Source organism: Amblyomma mixtum, chromosome 1 (genome assembly GCF_055824585.1).
Source record: "Amblyomma mixtum isolate Tamu chromosome 1, ASM5582458v1, whole genome shotgun sequence".
In the NCBI taxonomy this organism is placed as follows: domain Eukaryota; kingdom Metazoa; phylum Arthropoda; class Arachnida; order Ixodida; family Ixodidae; genus Amblyomma; species Amblyomma mixtum.
In genome coordinates this window covers 158,115,617-158,139,225 of record NC_143012.1, presented here as the reverse complement: position 1 = coordinate 158,139,225, position 23,609 = coordinate 158,115,617, and the positions used below count along the sequence as shown (strand labels likewise).

The 23,609-nt window shown below is 44.7% G+C and overlaps 1 protein-coding gene across 1 annotated transcript in view; it reads right to left on the bottom strand.

Annotated features, from left to right (window-relative positions):
* Positions 1–1,616: 1,616 nt before the first annotated feature.
* LOC149369492 (uncharacterized) overlaps positions 1,617–23,609 on the bottom strand; it is an 89,191-nt gene continuing 67,198 nt past the window's right edge. The window contains exons 7-10 of the mRNA XM_089558859.1: positions 22,387–22,668; positions 14,268–14,412; positions 8,375–8,644; positions 1,617–4,837 (exon numbers count right to left, since the gene is read on the bottom strand). Of these exons, the coding sequence (XP_089414985.1) occupies positions 4,716–4,837; positions 8,375–8,644; positions 14,268–14,412; positions 22,387–22,668 (819 nt within the window). The 3' untranslated portion in view covers positions 1,617–4,715. The remainder of the gene's footprint in view (positions 4,838–8,374; positions 8,645–14,267; positions 14,413–22,386; positions 22,669–23,609) is intronic.

Here is a 23,609-nt window from a genome sequence, read left to right as displayed (position 1 = left end):
AATTCGACACTTACGAGCTTAGCCGCACTGGTCTTCAGATTCGCTATACAGGTCCACAGAGTACTCAAGGCCTGGCTCTTTGACTCCTTCGACACTCAATTTAGCAGTCTAGAATTTCAGCAGCACCATGACTGGAAGCGCAGATCTGCAAGTGAGTTGCATGCTCAACGTCTGTGCAATTGCTTCGTATGACCTTTGATGTGCGGCGTTTACTCGCGTAGTGGGGGTACGTCGTGCAAGGTGGCCTCCACCCAATACAGGGCAAACCAGAAAAGGAAAGAAGTTGGAGTCTCGTATAAGTCGACAAGCCATGAACATCCCCTTAGTGCAACAGGCAATGCACATCACACTTTGGGAGAGGAGGGGAGTTTCTACATTTCTACAGGGGAGTGTCTACAGTTTCTACAGACGAAAGTGTCTACATTACTTCCCCATTAAATTTTTTCGCTCATCCTCGATGACATCGAATGGAGATCGCTGCCGGGATATTATGAAGGACTCCGAGCGTACGACGACGCCTGGTTCATAATGCTGTCGAGAGCGGTGTTTAGCGTTCAGGAAGTCTGGCGCGCAACGCTTCTGGCGGACTGGGAGAAGTTTCGCGCTTATAACGAGGTCACGGTGGCCGCGGACGCGGTGCGGCGGGGTTCTTAGCCATCTTCGTTCCCCGCCTTTCATGGGGATTTTTTCCGTATATGAGTGTGAAAAGAAGGGTAGTGCGAACATTTCTGCACAGTAATAGTTGTAGAGACTGCCGTACGCAGTGACAGCTTGAGAGTGGGTTAAAGTACCGTCGTTTGCGTTGCTCCCCATTTTTAACCATGTTTACGTCTTTGCCATTGCCCTGATTCACGTGCTATTTGACTCCTATGCTAGGAGAGCGCAACAATAAAATAAGCTTGATGTAAATGCAGTAGTAATAAATAAAACAGAAAGAACTTTCAAAAGTGCTGACTTGTCTTTCTTTTAAACTATTCAGAAAACAAATCACAGCTACTCGAGTGTAGGCTTGTTATGATCGCACATAGAATAGCCTCATTACATGCATGTTCAGCAGCACCCTTCAGATAAAACTACATTACTAAAGTTGACGTGTACACCGCAAGTCGGCAGATCGAGGTAGATAGCAGCATCTGAAGAGGCAAAAAATACTTTCTTTTTTTTTTGGAGTGACTGCAGTGCACCACGAGTCCTCGAATTCAGGTAGCAGCTTCATATAAAAGTCGAAAGTAACTCTCGAGTAATGACGTGCCATAAGTGGTGGCGTGTGGAAGCGGCCGCGTCACCATGAACTCCGTGACATGAGCTCTGCTTGGCTGCCACTTACGCCCTTCGCTAAAGAGAGGAAGAAGAGATGAAAAATCTTGCTAAAATGACGTGTCGTGCTGTGTAGTGCTACTATAGCGGGGCTTATCCGATATTTTCAGCCATCAGTCATCAAGCACGATCAATGGTATATCTTTTTGGTCCTGGTTCTGGATCCAATGTCCTAGGGCATTACCTTGTTTTCCCAGAATGGCCAGAGATATTAGAATACAGGCAATAAATGGTTTATTTATTTATTTATTTATTTATTTATTTATACTGCAGGCCAATAAACTGGCCCTAGCAGGAGGGGCAATACAGTAATGCAAAACAACAATAAACACTAGCGAAAAATAATGCTGGGTGTAGCAGTGTTAATCAATACATTCTGGCACCAGCAGAATAACTAACAAAACATGAAAAGCCGCACATGTGAAATAACAAAAAGGCGAGCAATTTTACTAAAAACAACAGAAATGTTTTTTGGGAAAAAAAAATGCATCACAGAGTGAAGAATTTAGGAAAACATAGCAGATTGCGAACACTGCTTTTGTTTCAGTTAGTTTATAGAAGAAAGACGTTTTTCCAGCTCTTCTGCAAAGTTTTGTGACTGTAATACCTCGACAGGTATGGAATTCCATTCTTGTATAGTACGCGGAAAGAAACTATTCATACGGGATTTTGTTTTAGAAAATATTGGCTTAAGTGAAAGGTTATGTCTGTGTCTTGTCTCGCGTGAACTTAGTGGTTTTACGTAATGAGAACGATGAAGTGCGCTTTTTTCATTTGTAATGGTATGTAATAAACAAGCGTAAGGTGCAATTCAACGGTCTCGCCTAGGCAGACACGGTCCCGCCTAGGCAGACGCGGTTCTCTCCCCGAAATACCTTACGCCTGTTTTCCAGCATACTGATTTTATTTGGAAGCATTATTAAAGACGGGGAATCCTCTCTTTTATATTTACTAAAGATGAATCTGATAGCCTTCCTTTGAACACACTATAAATTCATTATATTCTTTTTAGTATGAGGATCCCATACAACTGCTGCATACTCCAATTTCGAACGGACAAATGTATTGTATGCTAACATTTCGGTATTTACAGGTGCATTTCTAAGTTTCCTTTTACGCTGCTGAACATGTAATGGAAATATGGCTTGACCAAGAGAGTTCATTATTGAATGTGACACCCAAATACTTGTATTTTTCAACCTCAGATATTATTTGCTGTTAAGTAGATAAGAAAATACACTAGATTCTTTTTTCCGTGTGACTCGCAGCAAAACTGTGTTGTTTGCATTGATTTCCATGCACCAAAGTTCACGCCAATCACGGATAGCATTAACTGATTTCTGTATGTAATTGATGTCGTTCCTGGAAACAATTTTTCTAAAAACGACACATTCATCTGCAAATAAATTACCATGGACATCATGAGGAATTACGTCGACTATATCATTAATATAGATCAAAAATAAAAGTGGTTATAATACGCTGCCTTCCGGTACACCAGAAGTTACCTGACGGATATTGGAAATACATTTGTTTATATCTACGAATTGCTGTCTGTGACGGAGATAGGCCTGTATCCATGTTATAATATTTGTAGGAAGACCAATGCGCTCCAGTTTGTGAAGTAATTTTCCATGCGGAACCTTATCGAATGCTTTACTAAAATCAAAAAAGAGCCCGGAAAACTTGCCCGGACGCGTCAAGCACCTGAGAGATTTCATGAACAACCGACACAAGTTGGGTTGTCGACAGTCCCTTTCGAAACCCATGTTTTACTGGAGAGAGGACATTATGGTCTGTCAAAAACTGACGAATAAAGCCTGGGACACTGTGCTCTAATAATTTACTGCAAGTGATCGTTATAGAAATGGGACGGTGTTTAGATACTGTAAGACGGTCACCCTTTTTATGAATTGGAACTACTCTTGCGGTATACCATTCAGATGGAATTTCTCCTAATTGTGATGATAATTTAAGAAAGTCAGTTAAAAAACGCATATCTGTTCCGCATACCTACGTAAAAAAGCATTTGGTATATTATCCGGCACTGCAGATTTCCTGAAATCAGTTTTTAAGAGCATATCCAAGATACCTTGTCTGGAAATCACAATGTCGTGTACAAAAGACCTATCAGTGTTGTAATGATCAAATTCATCCAGGTCAGAAAACACACTCCAAAAATAATCATTGAGAAGTTGAGCAATACTGGAAGCGTCTTCAATAATTTCATCATTAACCTTAATTTTATTAATTGCCTCTTTAGAATGACCTAAAAAACGCCAAAACTTCTGTGGAGCATGTGAAATAAAATCGGCAATGCTATAACTGAAAAACTTATCTCGGGCTGCTTTCACTTTTGTTAGTAATTCAGTTTTCAATTTTTTTGAAAGACGAACTCTGCCTGCCATGTTTCTTATTCATTCGCTTTAGCTTTCGCTTAGTTTCGATAATATCTCTGTTTATCTACGGGTTTGATGGAGGTTTCTTGACACTTCTCAGTGGAATGAATCTATTAATGCAATAAGAGGCTATGTCCCTGAACTTTTGCCATGAAAGCTCGACTTCATCATGTACAATATTTAGGTGTAGGTCTAAGTAATCGATAATTCATGTATCATCTGCTTTAGCCTAGTCCCTAACTTCAATTCGTTCTCGTTGTTTTTTCTGTTGACATTGATTGTTGATGAAAAAGAAATTAATTGGCGGTCTTAAATGCCTGCATCAATTTCAGCGGTTCCTTCATGGAAAATTTCAATGACGAATAAGAGGTCTAGAATATTGTCTCCTCTGGTAGATACAGTAATAACCTGTTCAAGACTGAAAGTTAACATGATATCAATGAGTATATCACAGGAAGGACTGTGCCCATAGCTCCAGTTACTCAATTTTATTTGAGAAAGATTGAAATCGCCAGTAAGTATTAAGTTTTCCCCGGAATTTCAAAAGGTGATCATATAATTTCTGCATAAAGTAATCATCAGCATTTGGTGCGCGGTACAAAGGAACACAGTATGAATGAAAAAACCCAGACAGAGACATTCAACAACAAGCATTCGTGGTTATCAATCTGATCTAGTTCTCTTATATGAACACTATTTTTTGCTATAACTGCGGCGCCACCACCTCGGGAGAATCTATCTCTTCTCTGACGGTATTCTTTCTTCTGGCAGGCTTGTATGTAGTAACAGTATCGCAATAACTGTAGACGTGACTGTACGCGTTCCTTCGAAACAGAGCTGCAACAAACGCTTTCGCTGTCGTTGGTGACCCGAGACAGTTACATGTACTGGCCAGTTTCTAGTGTGAAGCACTTGACCATTTCACCTCAAAGAATGGCCAACACCAGAACACTGCATGGGTCGCGGGCCCCACGTGATAGATTTTTACTTCGTGACGCTTCACTGATCTCGAACGAGAAAGTGAGCCAGCTCCGGTCGGCTAATTTTCCCCGTCTCCGTCTTTGGCAAGGAGTCCAAAAAGTAGACGCCACCGTAGAGTTGCTTGTGGACGGCCAGGTTACCTGTGGAGAAATGAATAAAGAAATTAGCCTCTAGGGCAACTTCTCCCGCCTTCGTAATCTCGACTGCAGTCAGTATGGCTAATCCCCAAGGAAGCGTCGAACATATTACCATCAATTAACTCGATGTCCGGCTACACAACTTGAACACATACAATTTGTTTAACCGAATACAGCGCGTCCAAGAAATTGTGCACTCGATTAGATCGTATCACAGAACTAGAAATGTTTTCTTGAGTCCAGTATTTCAGTCCGTGGTTATTTCGCTACCAAGAAGACTCACGGATAGTAAAAGCAGAGACGCAAATGAAAAAAAAAAAACACTTGAGGCACTGAACTTTTCAATATAAATAATCGCACCGTTTCTGACGCAGATTTTCAGCCTGCAATTATTACTGGGACTATTCCAAAAAGCTTATTGCATGCTGAGATGAGAGTACCGTAAAAAAGGGGATGAAAAAAAGGCAGCAAACTAAAGGCCCGACTCAGTACTTCGCGCTTTTTGTGAGTGTGTGGAAAAGTATTCCTCGCCAAAATAACGAACTTTGCAAACAGGCATAATATATTTATCAGATTCCAGTTTGGCTGTTGAAACCACGGGCCGACGTGCTTTAACACAGCAGAAAGACACACCCATACTGAGTGCTCTTGAAAATAATGAGTCGTATGTGTGTATATGTAGTGTGTAGAGTATATGTAGAGACATTACTTGTTTAAGAATCGATAGCAGGAGAGGGAAGTATCCTTGGTGCGTTTTTATTGTATGGTTGAGTAAAATTACAAGATATTAAAATTAAAACTGGTGCGTGCTTTCAAACCTCTCAACATTGCTTTCAATAACAATTTTAAATTGGATGACGACAAGAAATGTGCACTTTCTTGAAATTCCAACATTGTAAACCTTGCACACATTAATAAACATCTACTACTTACGAAAGGAAGTGCTCCACTTTATATACGATTGCTTACTGTCACATTCACTGCGCACGTTTCATTTGGGAAAATGCAATTAAGATAATCTGTCTAACTTGCACTTGAGAAGTTAATGGTGCTATATGTTGCATTGTTCCACGCGATCTCCCACCTTGGCCTTTATTTGAAAAGTTGGTTACAATAAATACTCAGAAATGTTTCCAAAGGAAGACGACAGTGAGGGCGAAAAAGAGGACACGCCTATGACCTGGGGTTTCGGTTTCCGTTCTCATTCCACACATTTTTCGCAAAGAGAGGAACGCCTGAAGTAATGAATTTTGACACAGACAGAATTTTAAAACAGTGGAACAGAACATTCACAAGATACTCAGGATCATCATCAACGGGCAGGATCAGGATCATTCAAGCGAATATCACATTCACAGGAAGAAAAAATAACAATGTACTTCATGATTGGGAGGATTTTGCGAACGAATCATTAGAAGCGTCAAGACAGTGGTCCGAAAAACCATACTGCAACGTACAGTAACCATGAAGAAGCTGCAAGCGATTGCAACTGAAGTGGAAGGAGCCCTGGACAACCGGCCCATCACCAGCGTTTACAGAGTGCCCAGCGAACCAGTTTGATTCATTCTAGTGGCTATAGGGGAAGGAAGACAACTGCTTCAAGGTGGCTTGAAGCACATGCGATTCCAAAGCATTAAAGTCGCATAGAAAAACCAATGTGAAATAACAAGGATCTTGTGGGCTAGATGTCATGAATAATATGAGAAATCGGCGCTGCAGTAACGAAGGAAAAGCTAAAGCGTCAAGAGTCCACCAGAAGAGGGCATTGTGCTCTTGTCAGATAGTCAAGTAAAGGTTCCCGCATGTTTTGTACTATGTGCCGCGTCGAGAGCACTTATCAGTCGAAAGACGGCGCTGAGAGAGTGTGTCTGCTTCGAACAGCGAACAAACAATTCATCCGTCCTTCCACAAAGCACATCTAGTCACTTGAGGAATGTTTCAAGCAAGCACTAATTGGAGTCAACAGTAATCACTCCTGGGGGCGGGAATCTATTACATATATTGTCACGACCCAAGGGGAGCCCTGGATAAGGTGTAGGGGAGACCCCAAGAATGAGGGCAGTCATTTTAATTCCAGAGCCACACCTATAGTCCGAGCGAGCCTCTCGATCCAACCACCGCTTCATGATAGTTTCGACTAATAGCGGAGGTTGCGTGGTGCTTATCACATGGCAATATTTCCAAAAAAGACTGCGACGAAGGTGAAGAAGGTATTGAGGTGCCATCCACGCGCTATATCTTTCTACTTTCCATCCGCCACTTAAGAGAGATGTATCGTGATAGATGTCGGCTGCCGTGTTCTTAAAGATGCCACCGATTGTTTCGATTCAGTTCATGAAAACGGCGTGAAAGCAAACTAAATTTTCTCTTCATTTTCTTCTTTTTCTAGTTCATGAAATCGGCGTGAAAGCAAACTAAATTTTCTCTTCATTTTCTTCTTTTTCTAAAAAAAAACCAATTCGTTATAGAGAAGAGATTATGGGAAAAACAAGGGCCGAAAATGAAACCCGAATGTTTCAGGACCAGCCTGATGCCTTCTTCAGGGCTGATATCCACATTCAAGCAACCTGTGAAATATATACGCACCAGTGAAATTTCAAATATGCAGGAAGGAAGATCGACTTATGGACAGTAAATGATAAGTAACTGATTTCAATAGTTTTCGCATTTTTTTTTACAGACCAAGCAAGCGCCCACACAATACACCAATATTTGAGTTGTCATTTTTTTTCAGGTAAAATGCCACTTTATTAAACCGCCAATTTGCATTCGGTTCATAAGCATCCTTTTGGCTTTCTTTATGCTTTGCCTGGATTTCTAGCATAGGCTCATGATGTCGGAACCTTTAATGACACATAATCATTCGCGTGTCAACGCCTTTTCTTTTAAGGCATATATCGTCCAGTACGTATTCAGAATAGCTGAGATATCTGTCCTAGAAGACCTCTAATCCATTATTTTGATTTATTGCCAAGAAGTCATAGTGTACTTTTAAGACATTTTTGGCTAATAATATATTTATTTCGGCTTTATCTGTTTTCTTCAGTACGTTTTCATATGCCAGTTATATGTAGTGAATAGGTACAGTTATTTCAGCTTTGCATTTACGTCAGCACACGAAAGTTCAATAGTTATTTTCCTTCCCTTCATTTTTTTTTCATGGTCTGAGGAGTCTACTACTGTTGACAGCAAATTGTTACTCCATTCAGAGAGGCGGCAACCAGACAAGCTGTTTTCTTCAGCTTTTTCCCTGCCCTCCCCCTTGAGCTTAGTGGAGTTACGGTTAGCGTTTTTATTAGAGCTCGTATCAGTAGAATGCCCACCTGGTTATTATGGAAATGCATGCGTAATCGAGCCGTTTTTCAAAAGGATGAAGGGTGCCCAGAAAATGCTATTTTCATGTGCAAACGGGCGTACAATGAGACAGACTGTTCTGAGGAGCACAAAATATAAAACAAAGACATGTCGCCATTCTAAATGCCCCTCCCTGGAAATTTTTAATATCTGCACTGATACACCAGACTGCAGAAGAGAACTCACGTTTCACAGTGTCCTTGATGCTCTCGGAGAGCCTCTGGCGGTCGCACATCCTGCCTTTTTCCGTGAGGACGACGGCAGCAGCAGGAGCCTCGCCCAACTTGCCATCCGGTATTCCAACCACGGACACCTCGGCGATCTCGGTCCCGTGCTCCCGAAGTAGCAGCTCTTCCAGTTCGGCCGGAACCACCTGGTTACCCATGCACTTTATCATCTGCTTCAGTCGGTCGACGATGTAGAACCGCCCATCCTCGTCGTAGTAGCCTGCATCACCTGCAAGAGCAATTCGAAGCAAATCAGGGAGGTGCAGTTTCCAATAACTTGTCGGCCTATATTTTGTGGGCTACCAATAAATGCGGACAAGGAAGACACGAAGGGTGGCCAAGGACCAGAGTGACGAAGGCATACTCCCATGTCTCGCTGCTGTCTTTGTCGCAGGACTCAGAGAGCACTGTTATAGAATCCAAATTAGTCAGGAGCAAGCCCTCTTATTTTCCCGTTTTAATGAATCACCTAAAAGAAACTCCAAACGAGGCGGTTGGAAACAACGCGACATACAGTTATAAAACTTTAAGTAGTTCTTTGCAGCACTGACGAGGTTAAAGAGCCGTGGAGATGCGGACTTCTGGTGCTGCCTGACCGCAGGATCCTCTACACCATACGTAGAGTGGTGTTCGGAGACTTATATTTTCTGAACTTAAACTGGATTGACACCGATTTGGTCGGACTTATTTAGGACATGCTTCTGCAGCAGCAGCACCATTCTAAAACAGCAAAGGCGGCGGCGGTGGCCAATGACGAGGACACCAAGAAGCATCTGAGATGGGCTCCCGCCTCGCGATGGTGCCTTGTGCTAGTATGTTCTAGCTAGCTTAAGGCAGGGTACCGTTTCCTGGCATTACTGCCAATAAATGAGGCATCATTCTCCTCGTTCCGGCATTAGAATGGCTGCCGCTGCACTTTGTGTCAGAAAGTATAATAAGAAGACCTTCGTTGGGCGTACGCAGAAGGGCGCGTGGGCATCGCTCACGGGGTTTCGTGCGCTGTAAACGGGGCCAACACGACAATTTTAGTCTGTTTAGCCTTAGTGTACCCCAAGTGCACGTACACACAATAGCGCCCCCAGTTACATGAAGTCAAAATACATCATTGCTATGTGTAAGAATCTTTTTCCTCAAGTATTAACGACATCGGCAGCTGTAATTGCAGCCTTTTTGTATTGCTCCAGGAAGAAAAATATGCAAATACTAACTAATGTAAAAGCACGGAAGCTTGAAAACCGCTTCGCCGTCAATGTTTTCTGTGATATACGTACTCTGTATAAAGGTAGGCTTAAAATCTTGAAAACCGCGAAATTATCTGCAAACCAAGAGTAATTGTGGCTTATACCTTGACATCTGTGCTACAGTTTGGGAAATGAAATTGAACTCCGCCATCTATAGCAAGTAAACACGTCGATGAGTGGGCAAACAGCGCACCATGTTGTCAACGCAGCCGATAAGGTGCCCGTAACGTGCGCCGGCTATGGTTTGTAGCACGCTTGTGGCCCGGTTAGCGTAGCTTTCTGCTTTTGCTAGTTAACACTTGCCTGGTCTTCGTCGACCTGAGCAACGCATTTGACCACCTTGGCCGATTTGTAGGTGCAAAACATTCAGCCGACGAAAAGGAGACTGTCTAGTTTTCGATTTCTTGACTGACCATGCTCAGCTGCACGACCATGGTCGAAAACCTACTTACTGCATTTGAGCATTAAGAAGCGCAAAGTGAACGGATGAAGCATAGAGAAGACAAAGTAACAACGCTAAGCGCGAGAGGCTGCACTGAGAACACGCAGCACGAGTGATTGCGGCTATGGCAGAGTGGTCTGAGGAGTCACAAAGCAAAGCGAGAAAGCGAATCTATATACGCTCGTAGTGGCACGGATCGCCTCGGGGCTATAGTGGCTTCAACTCTTCCCTTTTCGCTACCATTGTTACCAAACTGTCGGAAGCATTTTGGACAAGTTCTATTTATGATCGACCTCGGGTTCGCTGTGGTTTCCGGAGATTGCTCGCCTTCATTTTTCAAGACGCAGAGCTCTAGGCATGTTATGTTTAAGACATGTTATGTTATACTCACCTCGAAGGACAGCTCAAATGCGCCACTCACACGCCTGGCCACGGTTTCGTGCTGTGCGATTCATGCGTGCTGCGCGATGGCAGAGCGGCAAATAACTCAAGGTGGTCTGAATTAATCAGGAGCCCTTCACCATGGCGGCCCTCGTAACCCGTCTGTGGGTGTGGGGCGTTAACCCCATATACCAGTACAGCATTTTATAAATCCCATGACCCCTTAGCTTTTTCTTAGGCAGTATCTCCAGCGTAGTGCATTGTGACGTGGCTAAGCGACTTCATTGTACGCCGCGTGCGGGGCAACAGCCGGGCCAGCTCAATTCTCGTGTGCGCGATCAATCCCTCTGCGGGGCCCACCGGCATTCCGGGACCGCCTTGAGGAGTGAGACGTCAGGAAGTGCCACATCACGCCAGGGCTGTGAGGCATAGTTGCGAAGCAGGTGCGAGAGGGAAACTTTCACAACGACAGAACCACGCCGGCTGCTGGGAGAAAGAAACTGTGCCCCGACTAGTTATTTTATGAATAAACTTGTTTCCTTGTTTGCGCACTCTGCGTCTCTTTTTCTCTTCCTATGTGTGGACCCCCGCGTATGAATGCGTGATCCCATCTGGAGGCGTCATAGCAGGATAGCCCAACTGAAGCCCTTTTTCATTAGACTACGCGCCTTGCCTTGTTCTTTTTCTCTTAAGAGGACTTCTTGCTGGGCTAGTTGGTAATTGATTGTTTATGAAATTCAACTCTCGTGCGGTCGTTCCTATATAGGACAAACAGGGCGCTGCGTTTATGAGCGAATCAGGGAACATGAATGAATCGTAGAACCAAATAAAGAGGGCCCAAATTTGCCGAAACATATCAGATCCTGCCCTTCATGCTCTTGTGAGCCATGCTTGTCATCCGTGCGGATCCTTGCCAGAAGCAGCAGTATCAAATCCCAAAGCCAGAGAACTGATTGAAGCGCTCTATATCAGTAAGAAAGGCAGTTCGTGCGTCAGCGAAACATCTATCTCTGTATCAGGCGGGAAAAAAGTTGTTTGAGCGTTCGTTATCACATTGAAGAGTAATTTTGTTCCTCGCGCAGGCGTTGGATGTGTATATATGCATCTAGCTTCTCCACAATAAACTAGTTGTGAGTGGCACTCTGTCCCGTTCTCTTGTGTTGTGTGTGTGTTTGGTTTTTGGCGCCTTTAGTTCTTTTCCTCTGACTGTTTAAGCCATAAAGGTGACAAAATCACCTACATCAACAACTTTGCACCGAGGAAGTTTCCATTGCTCTGGTTGCTTAGCTTTTCATTGTTGGTAGACCACGTTACCGAAAGAATGCCACAGGCTCCACAGTGCAGCTTGAGTGTTCGGTTCTGGTTGAAAACAGCATCGTTTTAGCCGTCTTCATGATCGCATATCGAGATATCGGGATGTAATAGCAAGTAGACTACAAGAAGTCAGTTTCAGATTTTTGGTTTAGGACAGCTTACACTGCTGCAAGGAGCTTTTAAGATGAAATATTGCTTCCCATTGCAGCATCCATTAATTATTGTAGCGTGTTTGCATGGCGCATTCGTTGAGCGCCCTACATGAGAGAGGACCTGTTTTTGATATTGTTTTTTTTTCGCTACAACAGTGCGCAAAGTGCCTTCTGAGGCCTGTAAAATTCTCAGCGTTCCAAAAACTTTGTGAAGGCATTGCACGCTATTGTTATCATTATCGATATGAACTCAACGAAGGGGTGACTGCAGTTCTTCATACCTCATTTAACGCACACTTCAGTACAGTAACTCAAACGCGGAAAACAGAACCCGCCAAACCCAACAAGCCTAATAACACAACAACTGTGTGCGTTTTTTGGCCTTTGGAGAAGGCATACATCAGTTTACACGGATGGTAAATGCATCACGTGATGAAGCTGTTTTTGCTTAATATATGGGCGCCGCAGCTTCCATTTTGAAGCAGTACAGATGAACTCCGCGTAGTGTCACTGGAAGTGTGGGATTTAGCTTGTCGGGCTGTCTAATTTTTAAAAAGAAAGACGATTTCGGTATGTTTGCACGAATGACCTTGAACAAGAAGACCGAAGCTGCATCAGTAACCACATGACGTACCATGTGACTCGCCGCAGCTGCAGCCGCGCGCCCTGCCGTCGCCGCGGTCCCTGCGCGTTGCCTATATACTGTCTAGCTACAGACGAAGCAAGTCAGCGGGAGCCGACGTCCTCGAGAGTAGGTACTCGCATGCGTCGGGCCGAGTCTGATCATCCGGTCGACATCGCCAACCGTAGGAGGGATTTAGCAATAGATATGCAGCGTAAAAGCTCTAAACGGGCAGCCGAAACCGATGAAAACAAAAGAAAGGCGCATAACTGGCACCCTCGGACAGTGGACACCTCACTCGCGCTTTAAGCTGCATGGCGGTTGTGACAGATGCGCGCTGCATGCGTTGGCATTGACAACGTTGGGTCAGAAACGCGCCACTGAATTATAGGCCGTCGGCGTTCATTTTGTTCATTGGCGTGTTTAAAATATACCTTCTGCTATCCGTGTTCAACATGTTATGCATTAGTTGATGAAGTATTTTCTGTCAAGCCAGCGTGGCGCGGTTTTGTAACGTGAGTATTCCGGAATTGTTTATTAGATTTTTGGATGAGTCAGTTTGTCAGTATTTGTTATAGATAAATCTTGAAAGCTCTCTATTGAACTCCCTCTAGTTTCTTAAGTAGTTTATTTGTAAGTGAAAACCAGGGTACGCATATTCAAGTACGAATGTGACAGAAGCATGACGGCAGATAGTTTTTTGCGAAATCCGTGCTGAAACGGTGATATAACATGTTTACATTCGAGGATGATTGTAATATGTTTCAATATTATGTGTTCAAGTAGTTTACATGCGGTAGTTGTTAGTGAAAGCGGCCTAAAGTTACAGACTTGATCTTCATCTCCAGATTTGTGTATAGGAAATATTTTCCCCAGTTTACAATCTGCATGAAGGGAAGATGAAGATAAAGATAAATGTGTAAGTATTTCGCCATCCATTGTGCATATCTTGTTAGAAATGTCTTCGCAATATTGTATGTTCCACATCATTTTTAAAATCTCAAGACGCTCAGTGCACGCTTTGGGAACTGTTAGGCGTGGTAGGTTTCTGTGATCAGCAGAGCAGATCGAATGAAAGTAGCTATTCAGTTAGTTGACTCTGGATTTTCTTTCTTCAGGACTCATTTCAATCGTATTTTGTTTTTTAGGGTTTAAGTGTGGCTAAAATTTCCCTGGAGAACCTTTGAAAAAGCAACTAAGTTTGCAAGAGAAAAGTTTGCTTTGATGACTTTTATTTTTATTTTCATATTCTGATTGCAGCTGAGAGAATAGAACTCCCTTTGATACTGGGTTTTCTTTTGAAAGCTTTTTTCACCCCCTTGACTTTTCGCTTGGCATGAATGATGTCGCGATTTATCTGCGGGCTATGTTTAATTGTTTTCTTAGTTTCAATTGGTACGTAGTTAATTATGCGAATAGCTAAAATCAGTTTGAATCTTTGCCACAATGTTTCAGTGTCAGCTAGTGCTACGGTAGCGCAAGCTGTTCAGGGAAAGAAAATTCATAAGACAGGTGATCGAGTATGCTGCTGTCGTCTGCTCTGTAAAAGCCCCGCTTAAAAATGCCCTAGCTTCTACTGCTTGCTCGCTGCAATATGCATAGCAAGTAAGCGATTATAGTAGCCAGGATTATTGGCCGCGATTTTTTTCGAACACACATGTACACTTTCGGCACAGCGCAATGCGACAACTGTTGCGCACCTGACTTGCACCAGCCTTCCTTGTCGAAGAGCTCGGCTGTTTCTTTGGGCCTCTTGTAGTAACTCTTCACCGCCGACAGGTTGCGGTAGCAGATCTCTCCTGTTTGATGTGGTCCAAGTTTACGGCCAGTGTCCACATCCACCACCTATAATCTCGCAAAAGACATATGCTGTTAGCGAAGAAGGTGAGTTCAATTTGCGCTAGAAATTGATTGTAAACTATAACAAGCACCTGTCGGCGAAGTGCAGAAATTTCTTCGTTTATTTGTTTGCATTCAGCGCTCGTGATTAAAACAGGCAGGCGTAGTAAGTGACATTCTCTAGGCCGGCGCTCAGTACCAATAGGCAATAACTACCATATATATACGACCGTTTTCATATTTCAGATACACCACTAAAGAGGGAGAACGCGATAATCAGTAATTAAAAAGAGGAAGCAATGACCTTCGTGCTGCCCTAAAGCTCCTGAGGCGGAGCTGCCTGGATTGTGGCATTATTCAGAGCGACAAAAAACTGAGGTTATTGGGATCCCTCTTGAAGCTTAACGTATAATTGCCGGGGCTCTCCTTCGGTTTAAAAGTAAACAGCAATGTTCCATTTCCATGGAATGACGTTGATGTTATTGATCGCGTGCCCGGAAAAAAGAAAAGAAAGTCAAATTTGAATGTTACTATCGCATGCCCCTCTGTCCGCAAACAAATTCCAGTGGGAGCCAGGAAATAAGATTTTCTCTGGCATATTTGCGCTTTGATGGGACAAGCCCATCTATGTTGAGCACCTGCATTCCAAATGCATCGACTGGGGCAAGGCACACGTTTCTGCGACAGAAAAGAAGAAATTCCCTCCCCTTCACCTGGAATCTTAACGTGACAAACGACCTGTCCGACCTTGAACCGAAACTGCGCAAATTTGACAACTGTTTACGCATGCTCCCTGCGCTCCCTTTTAAAGCATACATAAGCTCGCGCACCCGCTTCTCGTTTTTAGTGTGAACAGGGCTCCCGTATGGGAGCCGAAACATCTTTTGTGTATTATTTTCTATTTCGTCGTCGGCGTCTGCAATATCACGTTTTATATTGTATCATTATCTCACGTTTATTCCTTCACCCACTGTGCTCTCTTACCGCCTCTTAATATTAGTCCTTCCATTTTACTTTCCATGGCTCGTTGCTTTGTCCTCAATTTAAGTTAAACCCTTTCCGCTATGAATGTTTGCGAAGGCTATTAAAAGTACAAGAAATAGTATGCTGACGTATCAGACACCAGACCCGACAATTGTACGCAAGCAGCAGTTATATTTACCCTTTTACTTTTTACTTTGATATTTTTCATGTATTATATGCGTTTACTCAAAGCCGAGGCTCCACACATGCACAGAATTTTTCTCGAGAGTGATGTGGGCGCAGGTGGACAGGTGGTGGGAGGCGTTTCTGGAGAGCAGTGGGCAGTGTCTCTGAACTCGATTTCACCGGGGCCTTTTCGTTTCACTGCCACGTAGAGGGTTGGATGGGTGGTTGATGGTGCTTCTGGAGCGTTAAGGTGTGCGGTGGTTGGGTTGGCAGTTGCTGTGTGGGCAGCCCCTATCTATTTGGGTGCGCATGGGTGGTGCTCCTGGAGGGTGAATTCTTTCTTCAACGAGGCTACAGGCCAGCAGATGCAGGCGTATTCGCATTGTGACAACTGGCAATGCTCTCTTTGTAAAAATGGTTTTTGGGGAAAGGAAAGGCTCAGTTGACCTCTGCAGAGATATAAAGTGCATACTGACGGCACCTCTCTCCTCCGCTTCATAGTTCACTGGCGCTGAACAAGAGGATCGTCACCGATGAAAAGCGGCGAAGGTAGCCGGGTACGCTGTCACTCTTACAAACAGCTGAGTGGCTGATGACGGACGCTTCAACACTCAAGGGCGGCTGCCACCATCGGTCAGCCACCATCGTGTCGTGCATGGGTAGTTTTACCGGGGAATTCCCTGAAGCTCACTCGTAATTGAAAAGAGTTACTTGAAGTGTAAAAAGGGCTTTGGCGGTGCAGTAAGAGCAGGGTTGACGAACATCAGAAAGCAGATTAATTATATTACTAGATACCTGCTTAGAACTTTCAGACAGTAAGCTTCTTATCCGTTAGGGCGGGATGCCCGATTTTGATTTCGTATTTATAGCTGGTCGTTAGCTATGCACAAATCGACCTTTAGATTTCTGAGGACGCGCCAACGCGCACTGCGGCCGAACGAAGTTTGATTACCTCGCGTGCCCTTCGAAAACCCCGCCTATTTGTCACGTGCACAGGAACGCCCACCAGTACTTGTCCATATGCGGCCCACGTGTGACGTCAGTTCTTCCTTCCCATCTGGGCTGTAGCACTAAGCAGCGGTGAGCACGCTGCATGGGTAGGAGAGAGGTCGCAAGAGTCGTGCGTCATTGATTATGTGCTCTAGTTGTTACTGCTGAGGGCGTCGAGCGCCCACTGTTTTCGAAAAATCCGTGAATTGGCCATTATCTGCGGCACAGCGCCATTTCCCTGCATGCTTATGAAATCCTTAGAACTATTATGGCTATTACCGACGTGACAGTTCAAAATGTTTATTAGCATTTAGGCGCATAAAGGCAGTAGTTAAAAAGTTGAAGGTTAAATTCTTTTTAGATAATATGATTTGCCTGTTTTTTTTTGTCTCCGCAAATAGTGGTATTTCTGTGCCACAAAATTCATGTCTCAACCTCAAAAATCCGCTATGGAAAAAAAAATTTGCTCCGTGCTTCACTGAAGAATCCGGCATATGTATTGATTTTGTGTCAGTGTCACTCTGTAAGAGTTATCTGAATGCAATAATTTTGTACGTGAGATGAATGTACTATCTGTGATATGTCCATGAATTTGGCTAAGCCAAACGTTTGCTGCTGCATGAACTTTTAACGACACATAAATAGCTTTTCTTTAGAGCAATGACTGCTGTAAGGTACAAACGGCCGAATTAAAATGAGAATGCACATATGCCATATTTTTTGCTATGCACTGTTAAGGTCCTAGTACACGAGCCTGGAAAGGCTACTCCCGACGCGTGTCATTGGGAAGCAAGCTGCGGTGTCAGGGTCGAAGAACGCGGGTCTGGGAGAAATTACCACCAAACGTGGGTCGTCGTTAAGCAAGGTACGGCGAAGGCTAAGCAGCGACGGAAGCAGCCAGCACACATATGTCTCCTGGGTGGCTGAGAGTACCTGCTTTCTACTCGGCGACCGTTGCCCCAAGCCTGCCGTCATGGACCACACAGGGGACCCAGTGACAGCTGATTCCAATTATGTACTTTGTCTGGTCGGTGTGCAGGACGAAAACGAAAGGGTTGCAAAATAAGACCCCCTTTCCGAAGTGCCTGCACGTGTCCAACACCGCCGCCGCCGCCGCGGGGAGACGGACGTTATCTTCCCTAATTACTGCGAGCGTGCAGGGGGACAAAGGGCTTGCTCTTTGGCGTGCCAAGCACCGCGAAGAGCTGGCGGGCATCGTTCGAACATCTCCAAGGACAAAGGACCACTTTCCGGCCTTTCTCGTGACCTCGCGTTCCGGACATGAGCGGCGGGTGTCATTTGATGAACAACAGATGTCGGTGACCTGCGGGAACCTTTGGCTGGCCTGAAGCCACCACCTACCGCAGTCGACGCCTCGACGGCAACCTTCTTTCTCTCGGAATCAACACGTGACAGGGGCGTGACCCTAAGTGCGGGGTTGTGTTTGTGCGCAGAGGTGAAAGTTCTAGGCACCTCCCACTCCGGCGTGGGTGTCCTCAACCTAGAGAATTTGGGGAGCAAGAAGGATATAAAAGTCGACAACGAATGCGGCAGAATCGTCTCTCACTTCTCTTCACTCTTCCTGTAAAAAAAATGTAAATAAACCTATTCTCGTCTCGCCATCCTTCGAGCCTCTTCGCGCAGAGGCACTCCTGTCCGGGACCTCTCCGTCCGCAACAGCACCGACATACCTTTTGGCGATTAACTTATTTTTATATATTTCTCTAATCGCTTTAGACAAAAACACAAATCATGCTAGTTGTATTCTACAAATTAGATTAGACAATAATATATTTTATTTCTTCATAGGCACGGTTCGCGGTTCTTTCAGGCCTGGTCGCACATTTTGTCTTTAAGTAATTTACAATATGCAGTCAACCATTTCAGTTTTTGCGGCTATTGTTTCCTATTTCTCAAGCAAAAATGTACAGGGTAAATCACACTTAGAGGGAACACGGCTCCGCGTGGCTGCGCACACGCGGAGCACTATTGCGACCAAGCCGGTGGCAAACCCGTGCGAAGAGCCAGATGGCACTAAGAACCAGGTCGAAGCCCCGCTTCTCGTGCGTCACTCTGCATTGATTCATGGAGGGTTAGATGCAATGGCACTCCGCAGGTACGTGGAAACGCGGAGCCGTGTTCCCTCTAAGTGTGATTGACCCTGTACATTTGCAAAGCTTCGGTAATAAAAATTTCCAGTTAAAAACATAAGCCTACAGAAAACAAGCCTCTTACAGAAAGCAGCGGTAAGATCGCTTGCAAACATGTCAATTTTTTTAAAGCTTCTAATAAACTCAACGACGTGTAATACTAAAGGCCCTGTCGTATACTGTGCTTTCTGAGCAATGGAAGTGCCATTGCTCACGGCACTGCCAGTATAGGAGTGACTAGAATTGGTTGTAGTCGATCATAGACGCAATGTTAAAATGGGCGAAAAGCAGGTCATGTTACGCCACGCCGCAGTACACTCTACACTGTCCATATCATTTCGGTGTCCAATCTCTACGGTTGCCAGTGTCTGCGACAACTCCTTGGGTTCTACCTTGTCAGCTCTCTCTGGCTCTCGTTCATCTCGCATTGGAGTAATCATTGTCTTCATTGCGGTGCCCTTCGAGAAATATTTAATTGTATTAATCATGGTCAATTTCTCATTGAACAATATACGAATGGGGCGGAGGGCTTTAACAGTCGAGATCAACGACGCGCCGATCATATAACTTGGACCAAGATTTATAAAAAAAACTACGCGTTCTTCAGAACTGACATCGCGTGGATGTTGTTAGCGTTTATCTAAAGTTACAATGCCATTTTTTCGCTCCTCCTGTTTGAAGAATTAGTCGAGATGAATAAATTAACTTTTTAAATATAGCTTGAAACGTTCCGGCGTCAATAGGAATGTTGCGGAGCTCCACAAATATTGTCCAACCCAGACACTTCCAACGAGATAGATTTCGCGTGGCTGTTTTTATTCGGGAAAAACGAAAGCCCGCGGAGTTTAAAAAATACCACGTGACAGCGCGCTCCGTGCGCCCGGACGCGCCGCGAATACAGCGCTCTCATCCGTGCTTTATAAAAAACATCACCCGCTTCGCGCCTTTCGGGCTGCCCAAGACAGGGCTTCGTCTTGTGCCTGGTTCCAAGACAAGCGCCAGTGGATTCGGACGGCAGTCGAAAGAAAGCGCGGCTCTTGTTTTTCAGCGTAATGCAGACGACGTTATCAGGCTGTTACATGCGTCTTTGCTTGTTGGGATCTTGCTCCCAAATTAGAACTCATGAGATTGTCATCGTTCCTCCGCATGCATTCTGCTAACGTGAGAGCGCAATTATCGCCGCAGAAACGGGAGCAGCTCTTTCCAACTGCCGCTAGAGATGTAAAATTTCAAGAAATTTTGAATGGCATGAAAAAACCATTCTTTTCAGGGGTTTTTTCATGAAAAATTGGAAATTTTGCAAAACATGTCAAGAACAGATTTATTTGCAACAGCACAACGATCAATAATAATGCTCCGAAGTTCAGTCGAATACGCAGTCATAGATGCAATATTGTGAAACGAACTTGTTCTATTGCACCGGGAAGATAAATAATGATTTGCACTTCAGGCGAATATCGAGATCTAAATATCATATTTGTGCAACAAACTTCTTGTTCTATTGCACCAAGAAAGGGAACATGAAAACTGAGTTATAAGTCACTCCATATCGGACTCGGAGTCACTGTCGCTGGATGCGGCACTACGCGCAGCAGCATGGATTGAAGTTGTGTCCACAGATAGGTTCGACTGCACATACACGAGCTTTCGAACGCGTTCCCCTGAAAGCCTGTTGCGAATCCTTGTTCGCACGTTTCCGAAACCTGACCAGTTTCGTTCGCAGCTGGCGGTTGATTGTGGCATCTGCAGCAGTCGGCAAGCTAGTGAGTTAGCGACTGGTTGGTGCAAAGGCCTTGCCACCAAGTAGATGGGGCCACGTGCTTCGCTGAATCCCAGACCCCTGTCCTGGATCAAATTCCTGCGGATGTCCTGTACTCTGTTACGTTGGAAATCAAGAAGCTAGGCTTGTATTTGGTTAAAACAGCTTACGTGCACAGCAGCCTATGTTATTTATGCCGTGTGTCACGCTGTAAAATTTGCAGCCATTTTGTTCTACTTCAGCCGTGAGTTCAAGTATTAGTAGTGTGTTTTTAAGTCAAGCCTGGATCTTATATGTGACCTGGCCTTCAACCCGCGTACTCGAAGCACCAACATTTTAAAAGCATTACCTGGCACCAGCGATGACGACTGCTCTCCAATCGGTCAACAATCCACACTGTAATGGTTATCAAAGGAAAAACAATCATCTAAACTGAAAGCAAGCAATCATAAGACCTTGAAATTGCATTGTGAAATTTTGTATGTTTCTTTCCATTTTTTCTCTTCTGAAAAAAACGAAAAAAACTGGGTTTTTTCCAAAATTGCAGTGTTTTTTTCAGGCCTTCACATCTCTAACTGCCGCCCGTACCCACTGGCGCTTATCTTGGAACCAAGCACGACGCGAAGCCCGGTCTTGGCCAGCACGAAAGGAGCGAAGCGGGTGATGTTTACAAAGCACGGATGAGAGCGCTGCAATCGCGGCGCATCCGGGCGCCCAGAGCGCGCTGTCACGTGGTATTTTGTAAACTCCGGGGGCTTTCGTTTTTCCCAAATATAAACAGCCACGCTAAGTCCCCCTCGTTGGAAGCGCCTGGGTTGGACAATATTTTGTGGAGCTCCACAACTTTCCTATTGACGCCTGAACGTTTCGAGCTGTATTTAAAAAGTTAATTTATTTATCTCGACTAATTATTCAAATATTGGAGGAGAAATTCTAGAGGCCCGTGTACTGTGCAATGTTAGTGCACGTTAAAGAACCCCAGGTGGTCGAAATTTCCGGAGGCCTACACTACGGCGTCTGTTATAGCCTTAGTCGCTTTCGGACGTTAAACCCCATAAACCAAACCTAATTATTCAAATACGAGGAGCGAAAAAATGGTACTGTAATTTTAGATAAACCCTAACAATATCCCCGCGTTTTAAACTCTTAAGAATGCTTAGTTTTTTTTATAAACCTTGGTCCAAGTTAGCTGTGACACCCTGTATAGTACATGTGGGAGTTTTGTTGCGCGTGGTAGCATTGCTGACATCTCAGGGTAGTCATAGTGCAAAATCAGCTCTGGTGTATAGCTGTAGTCTTTGTAGCCGAACGGCTGCGTTCTGTTGGATACTATTGAATAATAATTACTCTCTAATTTGCTTAAGGCAGAAAAGTGCTGCAACTAGTTGAGGCACGCCGTTACTGGGCTAGGTTCTTACTCACCAAGGAGTTAACGGCTAGCGCTGGTAATGGATTGTCAAACCGAAATTACTTTGATGTAAAACATACAAAGCCTGACAAAAGACTGGAATAGTTATCGCAAATATCCTTTGTCCTTCAAAAGATTCGAACCGCCTGTGGCGATGTCATTTCGTACGTGTTAATGCCGTCACGAAAGTAGCAAGTGGGATCATACATTTGCATTCGGATCAGCTATCTGGAAAGAAGGTGCAGTAAGGTATTCTGAGGTTGTTGCGAATAACAAGGGATATTGAAATTAGCGTCTTCAGCGCCAGCTGGGGTTATACGCTATACGCTCCTAACCACCATATGGCCCGCTTATCTTTCTCGGCTTATCAAACAGACGCACTCACAAGATAGCAAATAGCGGTTGTCCGCGATTCATTCTTGACCTTGTTACGAAATGGTAGCTTTCTTTTATTCCATAGAACCTCTGCGATACGCTGTCTGCACAAAGCCTGTTCTTCTTGGGAGTACAACAGTGTAACGTACCTTGACCTCGACCATTGCTCCGGGCACGCCAACGTCGGTGCCGGTGTGGGGCTTGCCAGTTTTCGGCTGACTGGTAACAATGCCACAAGACTCGGTCATGCCGTACGTGTTCATCAAGTTCTCGATACCGACGAATGCCTGGCGAGCTGCTTCGGCCACAGATGTTGGGAGGACGCTTCCACCCACGACGATGCTCCGCATACTGGGTAGACCTCGGCCAGTTCGCTGCATCTCACGCACCAGACCTTGCAGCTGGGACGGGAATAGCAATGCCGCCGTTGCCTGCGCAGAGGGAGATACAGCGATTCAGCCAAGTCGGGACTGCGGGTGTGTCGGCATTGACGTTTTTAACGCTGCCCGAACCGGCGCGTCAACTGCAGAGCTAGTACGCATGATGAATTCAGAAAATAGATTTCTTGCGACAGACAGCGTGACTGCCGCATGGCCTGATCTGTGAACAGCTATAATCTCAAATATGATCACTGTGAGAAGCGTTTACGAGTGCGAATTGTTATGAGTCGCGTTGAGCAACAGCATACCAGGAGGTTATTCCATGTAATCGTGTGTTATACATGTTAAGTAAGTTACGATGACTAATTTCAGAAAGGGGTCTAAACTGATGAGCACGTGGCTTCTATTGAAGCAGATAAAAGGAACATTCGCTCAAATCCCGACTACAAACATCTGTCAAAGTGCAGACACGCGGGTTGGGCGCTGCGCCTTATATATTATGACTCCCCTTAAATACACACTGAAGAGCGGATTTATTGATAGGTCACGGCGAAGAACACAGGCAGCAGTCTGACCCAAGAAAGCTTTCGGCGTGTTGAGCGAGGAGAGGAAATGGTGCAGCAGGTCAAGAATCTGCCCGCGGGGGCGGGTTGGTGGGCGCTGTCTACAGAACGATTGCAAGTACTGCTATGAAGCGAATCAAAACTACACGAGTAGGGATCAAGGTATCAACTTGGCAAGCAGGTGAATGTAAGGCATCCACCCCGTGTTTGATGGCATAAGGCATCAACCCTGTGGTTGTCCTCGATGTCTTGCACAGCCGACAAAAGCTCAAGGAAGTGAGCGCAGAACGTGACTACTGTGCTGCTACCCGTGAGCATAGTTCCAGAGTACAAGAACACACCGTCGCTTACACCAAGATGACGCGGAAAAAGCAGGCAATCGGCTCTGTAAACGATGCCAAGCTACTTTATCCAAAAAATACTGCAAGG